The sequence below is a fragment of the Taudactylus pleione genome, unplaced genomic scaffold (genome assembly GCF_031769625.1).
Source record: "Taudactylus pleione unplaced genomic scaffold, aTauple2 ptg001605l, whole genome shotgun sequence".
In the NCBI taxonomy this organism is placed as follows: domain Eukaryota; kingdom Metazoa; phylum Chordata; class Amphibia; order Anura; family Myobatrachidae; genus Taudactylus; species Taudactylus pleione.
In genome coordinates, this window is record NW_028286002.1 from 181286 (window position 1) to 198322 (window position 17037).

The window sequence follows — 17037 nt, forward strand, 5'->3', positions numbered from 1 at the left end:
GAGGATTAAAATGATGGTCCGATCACCTCGAACGCGCCGTATCCTTCGACAATAAGCCGATGTACCAGATCACAGCCGGTGTTAAACTGACAAGAATACTGGGTTTACAACCTAAAATTAGGTTTTTAAAGCCATGCGCAGACATCAATGGGGGGCAATATATGTTGTACGTGTACACAAACATTATCGAACACCAGAGGGTCGGTGATAGTTATGTACCATTGCTACGGACTGTTGAAATTAAGGGGCGTAACAACTAAATGGTCACAATTCGATACGAGAAGCCAGATTACATACCTTTGTGCAAAGCGCATTTTGACACGATTACCGTAGAGATAAAGAACGACCAGAATGAGAACATAGCATTCAAATTTGTGAAAGCGATTGTAAAACTACACTTTAGACGTCGCAAAAACGATTTTTATTAACCGGGCAGAATGGTCGCTGTTAAAAATTATGGCGATCCGGCGCTGTATGCGCAATATTATAAAGCGCAAGCCGGTAACGGATTACCCGGTTTTCACGGCAGCGCTTACATGTACGGATGTGGTTTAGGCGGTATTTTTCGAAGTCTTTTCAGAAAAGCGGTGCCTCTTTTCCGGAGAGGTCTAGAGTTAGCTAAACCGCATGTGAAGACCGCGGCGTGCAATATCGCAAAAGACGTTATTGGACACGCCACAACGGCGGTGGTGAATAAAATACAGAGGCGAACCAATCCAAACAAGATGGTTCAGGAATAATATATACAAGAAAAGGTGTGTCTAAAAGAAAACGGAAGCCTTGGGGCATCCCCTTTTTTAAATAAAAGTCGGAGACGCCGCAACTTAAAGAATAAGAAGAGAAAACCAAAGCGCGGTGCTGGTGATATTTTTTAAACAACATGTCTTTCATACACTCTGAGTCCGTCGAATGCGCAAAAACAGAGCTGGATCTTTTTGACGTGCCCCCGACACAAACTAGCGTAGAGAAAAGTCTATACGTCGAAGTTCAACCTTTAGCGGCATTATCCGACACAGCGCCGCTAGAATTTTATATAGCGGCCAGCCGCGTACACTACTACGATCTGAACAACACCCTGCTGTACGTGACGTGCAAGATAGTACGAACCGATACCACGGCAATAGCCCAAGGGGCCCGGATCGCCCTTATTAATTACCCCATAGCGACATTATTCAGCCAAGTGGATGTTATTTTGGGCGACAGACTCATATCACAATCCAACAATCTTTACGCTTACCGCTCGTACATTGAGACTATATTGAATTATAGCTCTGACGCTTTGTCAACAAAGCACACCACAGGATTATTTTATAAAGATGTGGCTGGAGAACATAACAACAGGGTTCTGGACGGGCCTAACACTGGTTTCAGAAAACGAGCAGGAGCGACCGCGCAGAGTCGCACTGTTGAATTGCTAGGGCCACTTCACTGCGACCTTTTCCACCAGCATAAACTAATTTTAAACGCCGTTGACCTGAAGATTAAACTCACCAGAAACAAAGACTCATTCTGCTTAATGGCGGCTGAAGCGGATGCCTTTAAAATACAGATCGTCGCAGCGTCCCTTTTTGTGAAAAGAGTGCAGGTTTCACCGGCCGTGCGCATTGGGCACGCGCAGGCGCTGCTAAGCGGCAGTGCGAAATACGCGATTGACCGCGTCGGAATGAAAATCTACAGCGTACACGCAGGCAGTACAGTGTTTAATCTAGAAAATCTATTTTTAGGTTAAGTGCCGAAAATGGTCATAGTCGGGTTTGTGGACAACTAAGCATTTTCGGGTGCCCTTGATTGGAACCCCCTTTGTTTTGAACATAAAAATGTGAACTTTGCATCCCTTTATCTGGATGGAATGCCGCACCCGTCAAAACCATTTCAACCAGACTTTGAACACGGTAATGCTGTAAGAGAGTATATGTCGCTCATACAGATCACAAACAAGCAGAAATCTGATGCCGGAATACTGGTCGACCGTGAAGAGTACCTCAACAGTTACACGCTACTTGCTTTTGATCTGTCGCCGGAGCAGGAGTGCGGAGAGCACCTTTCCCTGATAAGGACGGGCAATCTACGCGCCGAATTCCGCTTCGCGTGATAATTTACGCTCTATTTGATAATATCATTGAAATTAATCAAAGGCGCGATGTGTTGTATGATTACCTAGAACTGAAAGAAACTATTTTAATAATTTATCGAATCTTTTAATGATTATCATTACGTGATAAAAAGAAAAAAAAAATAAACCACAAAAAAAAGAGAAAATGAACACGCTACAGATAAATTGCATTCTCTACACGGAACCAAGCACGCGCCGATATTTTAAAGGAACCTAAGCATGCGATATGTTGCCTACCGATAAACTGGTGCATTACCCCTGCGCGTTTGTAATTAACACACATGGTAGCGGCCAGCCGGCGAACACTGGTTAGCCGTTTATTTTAATGAAGCGGGGGTTTGTTATTTCTTTGATTCTTACGGCCTCGCGCCGGACAACGTTATTTTCCCAAAGAATATCATAAAGTTTTTACATTTTAATTCAAACAGCATTTGTCACCAAAACCGCAGGTTGCAAGGCTTTTCAAGCGCTGTATGCGGTCAATATTGTATTTACTTTATATTTTTAATGTGTAAAAACTACAAATATGAGAAAATTCTGTCCCGATTTAGTAATGATACAAGATGTAATGACCGTGTAGTTGCAATGTTTGTAAGACGGCTGCCGAAATTGTGATCTGGTACATCGGCTTATTGTCGAAGGATACGGCGCGTTCGAGGTGATCGGACCATAATTTTAATCCTCCATCCAGCTTATGATGCTCAATTTCAGCGTTGAATGCTTCGACCAGCGCCTCAATTGTTTCATAAAAACCGGGTTTAATGCACACCCTTGTGACATCCGTGTTCGGTCCATCCCACTTGTTATTTTCAACACACAATCGCGTATATCGATTGTATTCCACGTGTGCGGGTATTGTATCTCTGTAAGAGCAACTTCCCATTCACCCATTAAGTGTATCGGCTTTGCAAATTTTGTTGTATAGTTGGAAATCTGATTTCGCGGGAATGTGTCCGCCGACGCATTACTGGTCAATGTTATGTAGAACGACTTGTCATCCATCTCTCACCCTGTTTAGAGTGTGATGCACTTTATATATCTTTTATCTCAGATGCTGCGACCCAGCTGTTAAATTTTGCGGGGTAACCGCGCCACTTGACCAACGCGTATTTCCGACCGCCGACTGTCTTATTTTTTAAAATCTTTTCCACCTTATAAGTTCTGTTATAGTTTTTGGGAATGCTTTGAAGTTCTTCGGGTTAAAAACTGCCAGTTATAACTTCGCCGTACAGATCCGCCAACGTATAAAGCGGCCTAAGTCCTTTAGTGTTCACACCCTGTATGACGAATATTTCCTCAGAATAATTCTGTTCATAGCCTTTCTGAAATATATCCTTATATTTGGAGATGCGTACGTGCGCACCGACGGCTAATCGAGGCTGTATTTTATTAGCATTAAAGTATTCGCCATACGTCGTCTTAAAAATGCTCAAAGCATTAGAGGCGTTTACATCACACGGCGTACACTTAATCGTTCTTTGATACGTGTTATTATAGCTGTATATGAAGTCCTGTAAAACATCTATATATCTGTAGGTATTCTGCGCTGTGAAATAGCGCCACATCCGTGTTTTTAAAGTCCTGTTGAATCTTTCTATAACCGCCGCCTTTAAATCGTTGTTGGCTGTAAAATGCTGTATATCGTATTTTACTAACAGTTTTTTTAGGATTTTGTTTAGAAACTCTTTACCGCGGTCTGTTTGCAGCTTCTTTGGCACGCAGCCCTACTTAAATATTTTTTCAAAAGCGCTAGCGACGGTTGCTGCGCTCTTAGACGTTAGGTTTACTGCCCAGGCTCTCTTACTGAATATATCAATAATAGTTAATATATACTTAAAACCATCATTGTACTCCGCAAGGTCTATCAGCGATACCAAATCGCATTGCCATTGCTGATTTATATCGGATACGCAGATCATGTTCCTTTTATAGGATTTCCTAGCCGGTTTATGTAACGTATACGCGTCTTGTTTTTGCATCCATTTTTTAATTTCCGTTCTTTTAAACGCATCTTTATTGGCCTTATAATACTTATCAAAGCCGCTATAACTGCCGGGGTTCAATACCGTGTAATACGCCTTTTTCATCCGCTTTTTTCGATTAGCGGCGCAGTGCGATGCACCGTTTCTTTTGTTCGTAGGCATGGCTGCCTGCTAAATAAAAATGTATTTACTTTTATAGCTATCACAAAAGTTTAACAGCAGCACTGCCTGTTTAAACAGTGCACTCATTTTATATCAAGCCCTATCGCATTTATATACATTTGATTTAGATTTATTTATCAAACCCTTATCAAAAAAGATATCAGTCCATATCAAATTTATATTCATTTAATATTAAAAAACTATAAATTCATATAAATTTTATATGGAGCGATATCAAAAGGGGGAGGAAAAGTGGGAGTGACAGGGGAGGAGTTAGGGGAGGAGTTGTGGGCGTGGTACCTGTCAAATTAAGTTTGACGAAAAAGTGTTCTCTATCTTCTGTGAAATATTTCTTAATTGTCACTATTAAAACTTACATTTCTTATGCAGTTTTACAGTTTTTTTAGGTTATTTTTGAGTGACTTACCAACATTGTGGATGATTAAGACAAAAATGAGGCCAAACACAATCATTCCATTAGTCATCATAGACCAGAAAGAGACCTCTCCAATCTCTTCTTCACTTTTTAATTAGATCTGCAGTTATAACAATAAGAAGATTATTAGCCAAAGTGAAAAGCTGGAGATTGTGTTAAACCTAATAGACAATGCATTGAAATGCCCAAGATGGAGACATAATTATAGATATGGTAAGCAATGTGATGAACATAACAAGCCTACATTTGTATAAGAGTGAGAATGGATCACAACTTTGAAAGAAGATAACTAAGATTTTCACTTACCGCTCATAAGTCAAATCAGTGTATGACACTAGTTATGGAGCATCCTTGCACTCAAGGGGTAAATTTACTAAGAATCGAGATAAGTCGAGATGAACATCTCGGGTGATTTATTCATTTTTTTTCTGCAAATTTACTAAAGGCAAAAGTCGGGTGAGTTAGAGAGATTTCTCTCATCTCACTCGCAAAACTAGGGTGAGATAGCAATCTCGAATCAACTCACCATTGGGCCAAATCAGAAGTAATTTTCACCTAAAATATTAATCTCTCAAATTTACCAAGAATTGGGATGACAAGCTTGGGTGAGATAGAAGCAAACTCTCTGTCAAAATCACTTTTCAAACTTTCAACCTCCTCAGCTGCGAGATGGTCAGAAACATACACAAATCATTGTGATCTGTGTATGTTTCTTTCTGTAAATGGTTAAAATAGGGTTATTTTTTTTTTAAAAAGACGTGAGGTCCCCCCCAAAAGACTAACCAGCCCCGAACTTGGCAGCTAGTCCTGGTTCTTAAAATTTCAGGGGAAAAAATATGTAGGGTTCCACTATAATTTAAGAACGAGCACCAGGCAGCAGGGACAGAGCTGGTTTTAATATACAGAGAAATAAAATTACATGAGGTACCCCGTATATTTAAAAGCAGCCCTGGACCCTTTCTAACGGGGGACTGATGTCACAGCCAGGGGTGCCCTTTCACTGGGCACCCCTGGCAGAGCATCAACCCTGACCATTAGTCAGCCAAGGCCAGGGGCCCCCCCAATGGACTTAGCCAATGAGCGGCTATTCCACGTGGGTCCCAGCCAATGAGCGGCCACTAATGTAAGCCCCCGCTGATGGACTGACATCCTGGCAATAATGAGAGCTCAAGAACTGAGTCCTCATTATTGTTACTGTATCAACATGCTGATGCATGTTGATACAGAGTATCCGGGGACCTCTGGATTTCTGCGGAGAACATCGTGGGACAAAAGAAGAGTACTGGAGCTTTTTTTACAGGTACTTCCATTGGATACTGTATGTTGACAAGGGGATGTGAACATCTGGGACCAGGTGAATATGTATGTAATCAAATTTTATTTTCATGGTGTGTGTTGTGTTTTTTTTACATTTCTTTACAGGTCAACTACATGTGCCATTGAGCCCTTAATGCCCCGCATGCTGGTACTTGTGGTTCTCTAAGTACCAGCATGCGGTGGAGGCTAGCTGGGACCTGTAGTTCCATTGTATAGACAATGTGAAATATTAAAATTTTTACACAATACACAGACACTATCAACCTGCCACCCACCACCCAGGTGTGGTGGGGATAGCCCCTGGCTAGAAGCCTAGGCCAGGGGTGCCCTGAAGAGGGTGACCCCTTTATTGGCCTGGGCTAAATAGCGGTCAGGGCTGATGTTGCGGCTGGGGGGCCCAGTGAAAGGGCACCCCTGGCTGTGGCATCAGTCCCCCCATTAGAAAGGGTCTAGGGCTGGTTTTAAATATACAGGGTACCTCATGCCAATTTTTTTCTCCATATATTTATAACCAGCTCTGTCACTGCTGCCTAGTGCTGGTTCTTAAATTACAGTGGAACCCTACACATTTTGTTCCCTGTAATTTAAGAACCAGGACTGGCTGGCAAGTTCGGGGCTGGTTAGTCTTTTGGGGGGGGACCTCACGTAATTTTTTTTTAAAACATTTAACTCTTTTTTACAAGTCTTAACACACAAGCAGCAAGCAAATATCTCACTGATATGTGCAGGCTGCTAGCTCTGGAGAGATTTGCAGAGAGAAAACACTGCAATCTCGGGTGAGTAATCTCCTGCAAAACGAGTTACTCTGGAGATATCTTGTTCTGCTTCACCACCGGCAAACTAATTTTGCCTCAAATCGGCTGTTGGTAAATTTGGAATAAAAAAAGGGATTAAATCACCCGAGTTTTGGCGAGTTCCAGCGAGATGAATCATTTTGCAAATCGGGACCATTTCGAATCTTAGTAAATTTACACCAAGGCAAGGTCTCTTATTAATCCATGTCTTAAAACTGTCTGCTATTATTTACAATAGACCACCCACCAATCAGTGCCTGACACTCTGGACTATTAGGACATGTGAGTTTGTTATCTTACCTAGTTAGCTCCAAACTTCTAAAATAAATTATTTATAATTAAACAATGACTATAATCTATATTAAATATGAGAATTTTTTGGGGATATTATAGGTGTTTAATGCTAATTCATACTTTTTCATTATGACTGTTATTTACAAATTGAGAAATACAGGTATCAGAAACAAAATGTATAAATTTCCATATGTTTAAACTGTTTTGCTTTGGACCCCCAAAGTTATAGAACTGCTCAGGATGGTTGCTTTAATACACCTTGGTCCTGATTAAGAGGTGAATGCAGAGGTGGCTGTGTCTTTTGGGGAATGCCCATCTTCTACCATCCTGGTTCTGGAAATATAGGGGAAAAAATGAGTAGCACCAGACTTTTTTTTAGCGAGGGGCTGATGCCACAGCCAGGGGAGCCCTTTCACCATGTCCCCCAGCTGAAGCATCAACACTGACCGCTAGTCAGCCCAAGCAGGGGATCCCTGGGGAGCTGGAGATTCCCCAATAAAGGGGTCCCCCTCTCCAGGGCACCCCAGGCCTAGGCTGATAGCCCAGGGCTATCCCCAGAACCCCTGGGGTGGTAGGTGTAATGTAGTGTAAAAAATAGAAGTTAAATATTGTCTTTTGCTGTGGAACTACAGTTCCCAGCAAGCTTCCCCTCCCCCTCATGCTAGTACTTGGAGAACCACAAGTACCAGCATGTGGGGCATTAAGGGCCCGCTGGTCCCTGTAGTTCTACAGCAAAATAATTATTTAAATAAACACAGGACACACTCTACAAAGTAAAAGTAAAACAGGACATCAGTACTGTCCTACAATGACAGTATTACATGAATGAGAACTTAGAGGCAGGATTTCACTATGGAAACCCCACTGCTGAAGGCTCATTGGCTGAGAGAGGCAAGCCTTCCGCCTCTCAGCCAATGAACGCCCTATTGACTTCAATGGAGAGGACCGCGTGTGTCCATTTAAAAAATGGCACTTTAGCGCCATTTTTGAAATTCAAAGATGGCCACCGCAAGCAAATCATGACTCACAATGTAATCCACGGCGGCCCCCTCGCCTGGCTTATATAAAGCCAGCATGAGACGCTGTTTGGCCAGTCCATTGGCAGGGTGGCAGCAATGAAGAGGTGCTGAAGAGAGAAGACACCACAGAAGGAATGGATGGACGATGCCCTCCAGGTGAAGTTGCCGTGGAAGTCCTGGGGCAGTCGGCAGCCATGAAAAAGAGCTTAAAGGCTGCCACCCCCAGGTGAAGGTGGAGAACAATAAAATAATAAAACAAACGTCTGGTTTTTTTTAATGCCCCACTTGCTGGTACTTGTGGTTCTCCAAGTACCAGCATGCATGGGAGGCTTGCTGGGACCTGTAGTTCTACTGCAAAAGACAATATTATACTTCTATTTTTTTTACACCACATTACACTATCAACCCGGCACCCACCGCCCCAGGGTTCCGGGATCAGCTCCGGGCTGTCAGCCTAGGCCTCCGATGCCATGGAGAGGGGGATCATTTTATTGGGGGGTCCCCAGGGATTGCCAGCCTAGGCTGACTAGTGGTCAGAGTTGATGCTTCGACTGGGGGGCCTGGTGAATGGGCTCACCTGGCTGTGCCATCAGCGACCCGCTAGAAAAAGTCCGGTGCTGATTCTGGAAAGTACAGGGGAACCCTACTAATTTTTTCCCAGTATTTCCAGAACCAGGACCAGCTTAGAGCCCAGTGCTGGTTGCGCTGAATACGGGGAACCCCTACGCCATTTGTCCACCGTATTTTGGCACCCAGGACTGGTTCTGATTTGCCTGGTGCTGGTTGTGCTTAGTACAGGGGACCCCTACATCATTTGTCCTCTGTATTTTCGCAACCAGTACCAGCGGTGAAAAGCCTGGGGCTGGTTGTGTTTGGGAAGGGGGGTGATGTCTTTTTTTCTTTTTTCTTTTCTGCAAATTAAAATTTGAACACAGATGCATAGATGGATCTCACTGATTCATCCATGCATTCGTGTCTTATTTTGTCAGATCCATGCACAGCACCAGTGAGCACTTCTATCGCCCGCTGATGCCCCTGTACACTGCTGCTACTGGTCCGCATGCCGCTGCCCCACACTCCTGCATCCCGCTTCCATAGCCATCTCTCTCTGTACATCCCCAAAACACCTCCTGTTTGCCGACCTTCCTCCATCTGCGCTAATGTACCATTTTGTTGCCCTTCTCCAATGCAGGTAGCCCGGTTTGCTCCTCCAAACCCTGATAGTTAATACATTTTAAAAAAGCAATGAAATTCCATAGACAAAAAAACCTTACATTTTCACATGTCCCATTAAGGCTTCTTAGACATCTGAAATTTCACAAAACCTATTAAATTTCTGCAACTAAATCTTCAAAAAGCAATGAAATTACAATCATTAAGGCCTTAATGTACATGTTCCTTGCGTAATACAGATATGGTATGCCATGACACTATGTGGTTAACTGCAGATTCAGCACTCTCACAGAATGAGATTGCTGTTACTCACAAAATGGTGGAGCTGCTAATTCACACAATTGTGTGCTCATTGGAATACACACATGCAATCTACGCAACTGAGGTCTGGGCAGAACATAGAGCTGCGCAGATGGGACAAGAGTATGGTGGATGGGAGAGAAGATAAGGCGGTGTGGATGGGGCAGACAGAAAGTCGTGAAGAAGGGAAGATTAAGCAGTACAGATTGGGGTAAAGCAAAATTATGCAAATGGGTGGAAAACAATGGTGCACATGGGGGGAACAGAGTGGCACTGTTTGGGGGAACAGAGTAACATGAATGGGGGATATAGGGCCAAATGTAATAGGGTGAGAGTTTAGAAAAGTGAGAGTTTCTGACACTTTTTCAACTTTGCCAATGTAATAGAGTCCAAAAACAAAGTAACAGAGCGAACTTGCATGTTTTTTTAGACTTAAAAAACTCTCACGATTTAAAATCTCATTCAGATGTTTCCCCATTTTGAAGATAAAACTCAACCAATGTGAGAGTTTACTGCTAAACTCTCACATTTTCTAAACTCTCACCCTATTACATTTGGCCCATAGAGTGGCATGGATGCGGGAAAACAGAGCAGCGCAGATGGGTAAAGACAGATTGGTATGAATGAGGAACAGTGGCATAACTAGGGTATTTGGAGCTTTGGCAAAATAAAAAACAGAGCCCCCCTAACATTCCACAAGGGGCGTGGCCACTAAAAATGGGGGCATGTCAACATTACATACCACCATTTCTCATCACTCTGGGAACATTCCTTTCCATTTCATATGCACCTCAATACCCCCAGTAGTAGTGCCCCATATGCAATGTCCCTGGTAATAATGCCCCTTTTGCAATGTCCCCAGTAGTAGTGCCCCTTATGCAGTGCCCCTTATACAATGTCCCCAGTAGTAGTGCCCCTTATGCAGTGCCCCTTATACAATGTCCCCTGTAGTAGTGCCCATTATGCAGTACCCCCTGTAGTGCTCCTTATACAGAGGAGGACCCACACACTATACACGATGTATGACAGGGACATACACAAACTAGACATCATGTACGACTAAATACACACACTATGCAGCATGTATGAAAGGGGGAAAGGCAGTATGCACCATGTATGACAGGCAGTAAGCACCTTGTATGACAGGGAGGACAGGCACTATGCACCATGTATGACGAGGATACACATAAAACACCATGTATGACAGTGGGACACACACACAAAACACCATGTATGACAGGTGTACAGACACTATACATCATGTATGACAGGGTGTTACACACTATACCTTGTATCACGCAGGACACACACTATAATGCATCACTATATACAATATATGACAGGAGGCCATTCTATATATACCATATATAATGTCTGCGAATGGGACAGGACTCGCACATGCTGCTCACTCTGGGAGATGATGATGATACAGAGTCAGGAAGAGATTCTGCAGCAGCTGATACCCCCCTCTCCCCCCACCAAGAAGAAGTTCTGCAGCAGCCGAGCCCCCCCCCCCCGAGGGGCCGGAGAGAGACAGGCTGAGGGGCAGGAGAGAGACCAAGGGGCAGGAGAGTAAGACTCTGAGGGGCAGGAGAGAAAGAGGCAGAGGGGCAGGAGAAAAAGAGGCAGAGGGGCAAGAGAGAAAGAGGCCAAGGAGCAGGAGAGAAATAGGCCGAGGGGTAGGAGAGAAAGAGGCTGAGGAGCAGGAGAGAAAGAGGCAGAGGGGCAGGAGAGTAAGACGCTGAGGGGAAGGAGAGAGGGAGACTGAGGGGCAGGAGAGAGAGACTGGGGGGCAGGAGAGAGAGAGAGACTGGGGACAGGAGAGAGAGACACTGAGGGGCAGGAGAGAGAGAGACTGAGGGGCAGGAGAGAGAAACTGAGGGGCAGGAGAGAGACTGAGGGGCAGGAGAGAGACTGGGGGGCAGGAGAGAGAGAGAGAGACTGGGGACAGGAGAGAGAGACACTGAGGGGCAGGAGAGAGAGAGACTGAGGGGCAGGATAGAGAGAGACTGAGGGGCAGGAGAGAGAAACTGAGGGGCAGGAGAGAGACTGAGGGGCAGGAGAGAGACTGAGGGAAAGGAGAGTGAGAGACTGAGGGACAGGAGAGTAACATGCAGAGAGGCAGGAGAGTAAGACACTGAGGGGCTGGAGAGTAAGATGCTGAGGGGCAGGAGAGAAAGACTGAGGGGCAGGAGAGTGAGACACTGACTGGCAAGAGAGAGACTGAGGGGCAAGAGAGTAAGACAATGAGGGACAGGAGAGTAAGACACTGAAGGACACGAGAGTAAGACACTGAGGGACAGGAGAGTAATACACTAGGGGACAGGAGAGAAAGAGAGACTGAGGAGCAGGAGAGTGAGACACTGAAGGGCAGGAGAGAAAACACTGAGGGGCAGGAGAGTGAGACACTGAGGGGCAGGACAGAGAGATGAAGGGGCAACAGAGAGAGACTGGGGGGCTGGAGAGAGGCCAAGGGGCAGGAGAGAGAGGCCGAGGGGCAGGAGAGTAAGGGCAGGAAAGTAAGACACTGAGGGGCAGGAGAGTGAGAAACTGAGGGGCAGGAGAGAAGACACTGAGGGGCAGGACAGAGATATGGAGGGGCAGAAGAGAGAGACCAGGGGCAGTAAAAAGAGGCTGAGGGGCAGGAGAGAGAGGCCAAGGGGCAGGAGAGTAAGACACTAAGGGGCAGGAGAGTAAGACGCTGAGGGCAGGAGATTAAGATGCTGAGGGGCAGGAGAGAGAGAGAGACTGAGCAGCAGAAGAGAGACTGAGGGGCAGGAGAGTAAGACACTGAGGGGCAGGAGAGTGAGACACTGAGGGGCAGGAGAGTGAGACACTGAGGGACAGGAGAGAGAGACTGAGGAGCAGGAGAGGAAGATACTAAGGGGCAGGAGATAGAGACTGAGGGGCAGGATATTGAGACACTGAGGGGCAGGACAGAGAGACAGAGGGGCAGGAGAGAAAGACACTGAGGGGCAGGAGAGTAAGACACTGAGGGGCAGGAGAGCGAGACACTGAGGGGCAGAAGAGTGAGACATTGAGTGGCAGGAGAGTAAGACACTGAGGGACAGGAGAGAGATAGACTGAGGGGCAGGAGAGTAAGACACTGAAGGATAGGAGAGTAAGACACTGAGGGACAGGAGACCGGGGACAGGAGAGAGAGGCCAAGGGGCAGGAGAGAGAGGCCGAGGGGCAGGAGAGTAGGACACTGAGGGGCAGGAGAGTAAGATGCTGAGGGGCAGGAGAGAGAGAGACTGAGCAGCAGGAGATGGAGACTGAGGGGCAGGAGAGTGAGACACTGAGGGGCAGGATAGAAAACATTTAGGGGCAGGAGAGTGAGACACTGAGGGGCAGGAGAGTGAGACACTGAGGGGCAGGATAGAAGACACTGAGAGGCTGGAGATTGAGACACTGAAGGGCAGGACAGAGAGATGGAGGAGCAGGAGAGAGAGACCAGGGAGCTGGAGAAAGAGGCCGAGGGGCAGGAGAGAGAGGCCTAGAGGCAGGAGAGTAGGACACTGAGGGGCAGGAGAGTAAGACGCTGAGGGCAGGAGAGTAAGATGCTGAGGGGCAGGAGAGAGAGAGAGACTGAGGGGCACTAGAGTAAGACACTGAGGGACAGGAGAGTGAGACACTGAGGGGCAGGAGAGAGACACTGAGGGACAGGAGAGAGACTGAGGAGCAGGAGAGTGAGATACTGAGGGGCAGGAGAAAGAGACTGAGGGGCAAGAGAGAGACTGAGGGGCAGGAAAGTGAGACACTGAGGAGCAGGACAGAGAGATGGAGGTTCAGGAGAGAAAGGCTGAGGGAGAGGAGAGTAAGACACTGAGGGACAGGAGAGTAAGACACTGAGGGGCAGGAGAGAGAGACACTAAGGGGTAGGAGAGTGAGACACTGAGGGGCAGGAGAGTAAGACACTGAGGGACAGGAGAGTAAGACACTGAGGGGCAAGACAGAGAGCCAGAGGGGCAGGACAGAGAGCCGGAGAGGCAGGAGAGAGAGGCTGAGCAGCAAGAGAGGGAGACCTAGGGGCAGGAGAGTAAAACACTGAGGGGCAGGAGAGTAAGATGCTGAGGGGCAGGAGAGTAAGAGGCTGAGGGGCAGGAGAGTAAGAGACTGAGGGGCAGGAGAGAGAGACTGAGGGGCACTAGAGAGAGAGACTGAAGGCAGGAGAGAGAGACTGAGGAGCAGGAAAGAGAGAGTGAGGGGCAGGAGAGAGAGACTGAGGGGCAGGAGATTAAGATGATGAGGGTCAGGAGAGTAAGATGCTGAGGGCCAGGAGAGTAAGAGACTGGAGAGTACCTGATATTGTGCTGCGCTCTGCCAAGGGGTCGTACTTCGCATCCCCAGATCTTCCTGCAGAACCATCTGATCTGGGATGTGATGTATGATCCCATTCAAAAGGAAGCGGGGGGAGCCGGCATATTGTGTGGTCCCCGCAGCAGCATAGCACAGTACAAAGGGGGAGGAGAGACCACCAATAAAGGCAGCTCAGGCCTGGCCAGCAGACAGTTACAGCAGGACCCGGGACAGTATGCAACAGAGTAGGACGCTGCATTGTGCAACCGTCGAACTTCCCTACCTATAAATCCAAGGTCACATACATTGTGTCCCTCCTACCTGGTTCTGCCTTAGACTGTGTCTCCCCACTTTGGGAGAGATCGGATCTATTGCTGGATAATTACTCTGACTTTCTGACATCCTTTCGGAGGTTATTTGTTTAACCAGGAAGAATGACATCCGCCTCCACTGAGATTATGTGTCTCTGTCAAGGGAATCATCCAGTTAGCCAATACATTATCCAGTTTCAAACTTTGGCCTCTGAACTAAAGTGGAATGACGAAGCTCTAGTTTCAGCATTTTGGAATGGTCTCTCAGATCGACTCAAGGATGAACTTGCCACTCGAGACGTTCCTACGAATTTAAATTAAATTATCTCCTTTTGTAATAAAGTGGATTTATATTATCGGGAGAGGCAATTTGAAAGAAATAAGCGGGATCATTTCAGGTTTCATGCTCCCAACCCTCCTGTTACATCTACACCAGTTTCAGTAAACAACGAACCCATGCAGATTAACCGGGCTCGCCTCATGATTGAGGAATGACAAAGACGTCGCTGCATGAATCTCTGTATGTACTGCAGAGAGACTGGTCATCTAGTAGTTTCCTGCTCTTGTCATCAGAGAAACTTCTGCTCCTAACTGGCACCGGAGACACCAGATTGGGAGTTATGTCATTGTCTCCAATTAAGAACAAATCAGCTATATCTACTACTTTGGAATTTAAACAAGGGTCTCAAATAGTTTTTTCTCTACTCGATTCAGGGGTGGCTGAGAATTTTATCACCGCAGAACTCGTCCAAGAGCTTCAGATCCCTGTTAAACCCCTAGACCACATCATCACCTTGTCGGCAGTAGATGACAGTCAAATTACTAATGGAACTGTTTCCTTGCAAACTCATGCTGTTCGAGTTCATGTGGGGGCTCTTCATTCAGAACTCATTCAGTTTCTGGTTATTCCCAAAGCCTCTCATGGAATTATTCTGGGGTATCCGTAGTTATGTAATCACAATCCCAGAATCGATTGGAGCTCCATGCAAGTTTTGGCCTAGTGAGATTCCTGTCATGCTTCCTGTCTACCATGTATAAGACCTTTTTAAAAGATAGAAATTTCAGATAATCCACAAAGTCTTAGTCACTATAGTTCTTTTTGTGATGTGTTCTGTAAAACTGGGGCTGATGCTTTACCTCCGAACCGAGACTGGGATTGTCCCATTGATCTGATTCCAGGCAAGGTACCTCCCAGAGGTCGTACATAGCCATTGTCGTTACCTGAGACCAAGGCCATGTCAGAATACATACAAGAGAATCTTCAAAGGGGTTTCATCCGCCCTTCCACTTCTGCTGGTGCTGGGTTCTTTTTGTATCTAAGAAGGACAGGGGTCTCCGAACCTGCATCAACTACCGAGGCTTGAGTGACATTCTGGTGAAAAATCGATATCCATTGGCCCTTATCACCAAAGTTTTCGACTGAGTCAAAGGGGCCACAGTATTTTCAAAATTGGATCTAAGAGGAGAGTACAATCCCATTAGAATCCATCTAGGCGATGAATGGAAAACCACCTTCAATACCCAGGACGGACATTTAAAGTACTTAGTAATGCACCTGCGGTTTTCCAGAACTTTGTGAATTAAATATTCAGAGATGTACTGTACGTATCTGTAGTTGTATATCTGGATGACATCTTGATCTCTTCCTCTTCCCTTGCAAGACATTGATCACACGTTAAGGAAGTCTTGTCTTACCTGAGGGAGAATCATTTGTACTGCAAGCTGGAAAGGTTTGTGTTCGAGGTACCCTCCATTCCGTTTTTGGGATATGGTATCTCGGGTTCCGGGTTGGAGATGGATCCCAAGAAAGTACAAGCCATTTTGAATTGGTCTCGTCCTTAAATTGGGGGAACATTTAAATGGGTGCTAGTATATTTTGGTGTTTATAAAGTGAATTTTTAAAAACTTTTTCAATAACAACTGCTGCAGCCCCCTGCAATCCTAAAAACACCCATCCCATCCATGCAGCCCCCCAAAATAGCTGTCCCAGTACTTTAGACACATTTTCCATCACTTTTTACTTTTTCACCCCAAAATTGACATGACATTTTTGGGGGTATTTCGGATTTTTTTTAAAAATGTTTTAGCATTAATAGTGATTAGGGGGTGTCCTAAGGGGTCTGAAACAAGTCCCCACATTTTTAGCCCAAAATAGAGATTTTACACTTCTTTACTTCTCCCTTTTGGTGGAGAAACTTTTTCACTTGTTTTAGCCTATGGAGTTTTCGCACATGTGAAAATGTATCAGAATTGAATAGGGCAATGTTTTGAAAAGTGGCGAAAAAACATTGCATCGGCGAAACTTTTTCTCCGATCACGGCTTTCTGCCACTAATTGAATACAGGCCTAGGTCGTTGTCGCTGAGTAAGAGAGGAATAACATTTTGAGTGGTAATTAAAATAAAAAGTGGCTACTGTGCGTGTGAGCGACTTAAATAGGTCTTGGGGCCTGATTCAGCTAGTGCACTGCTGAACGCACATTCTTGATGTTTGGGAATTGGCGCAGGACCCATTCTGCGAGTGTGCAGAATGGGTCCTGCTAACTCGCTCGCAGGCTGGCAGCACACTGTCAGTGATTGACAGTCTGCTGTCATTTGTGGGCGGGGAGGGGACGGTGATGCCCCCCGTATACTGAAACGGAGGCGTGTCGTCGATGTTGACTCCTTGGGCAGTAGCCCTCTGTGTATAAAAGCACTGTGACTCCTTGGGCCTTAGGCCTCTGTGTATAAAAGTACTGTGACTCCTTGGGCCATAGCCCTCTGTGTATACAAGCACCGTGACTCCTTGGGCCTTAGCCCTCTGTGTATAAAAGCACTGTAACTTCTTGGGCCTTAGCCC

At 45.8% G+C, this 17037-nt stretch overlaps 1 protein-coding gene across 1 annotated transcript in view; it reads right to left on the reverse strand.

Annotated features, from left to right (window-relative positions):
- LOC148442147 (polymeric immunoglobulin receptor-like) overlaps nucleotides 1–17037 on the reverse strand; it is a 115008-nt gene that overhangs the window by 58238 nt on the left and 39733 nt on the right. The window contains exon 2 of the mRNA XM_088464166.1: nucleotides 4685–4793. Coding sequence (XP_088320292.1) covers nucleotides 4685–4745 — 61 coding nt within the window. The 5' untranslated portion in view covers nucleotides 4746–4793. The remainder of the gene's footprint in view (nucleotides 1–4684; nucleotides 4794–17037) is intronic.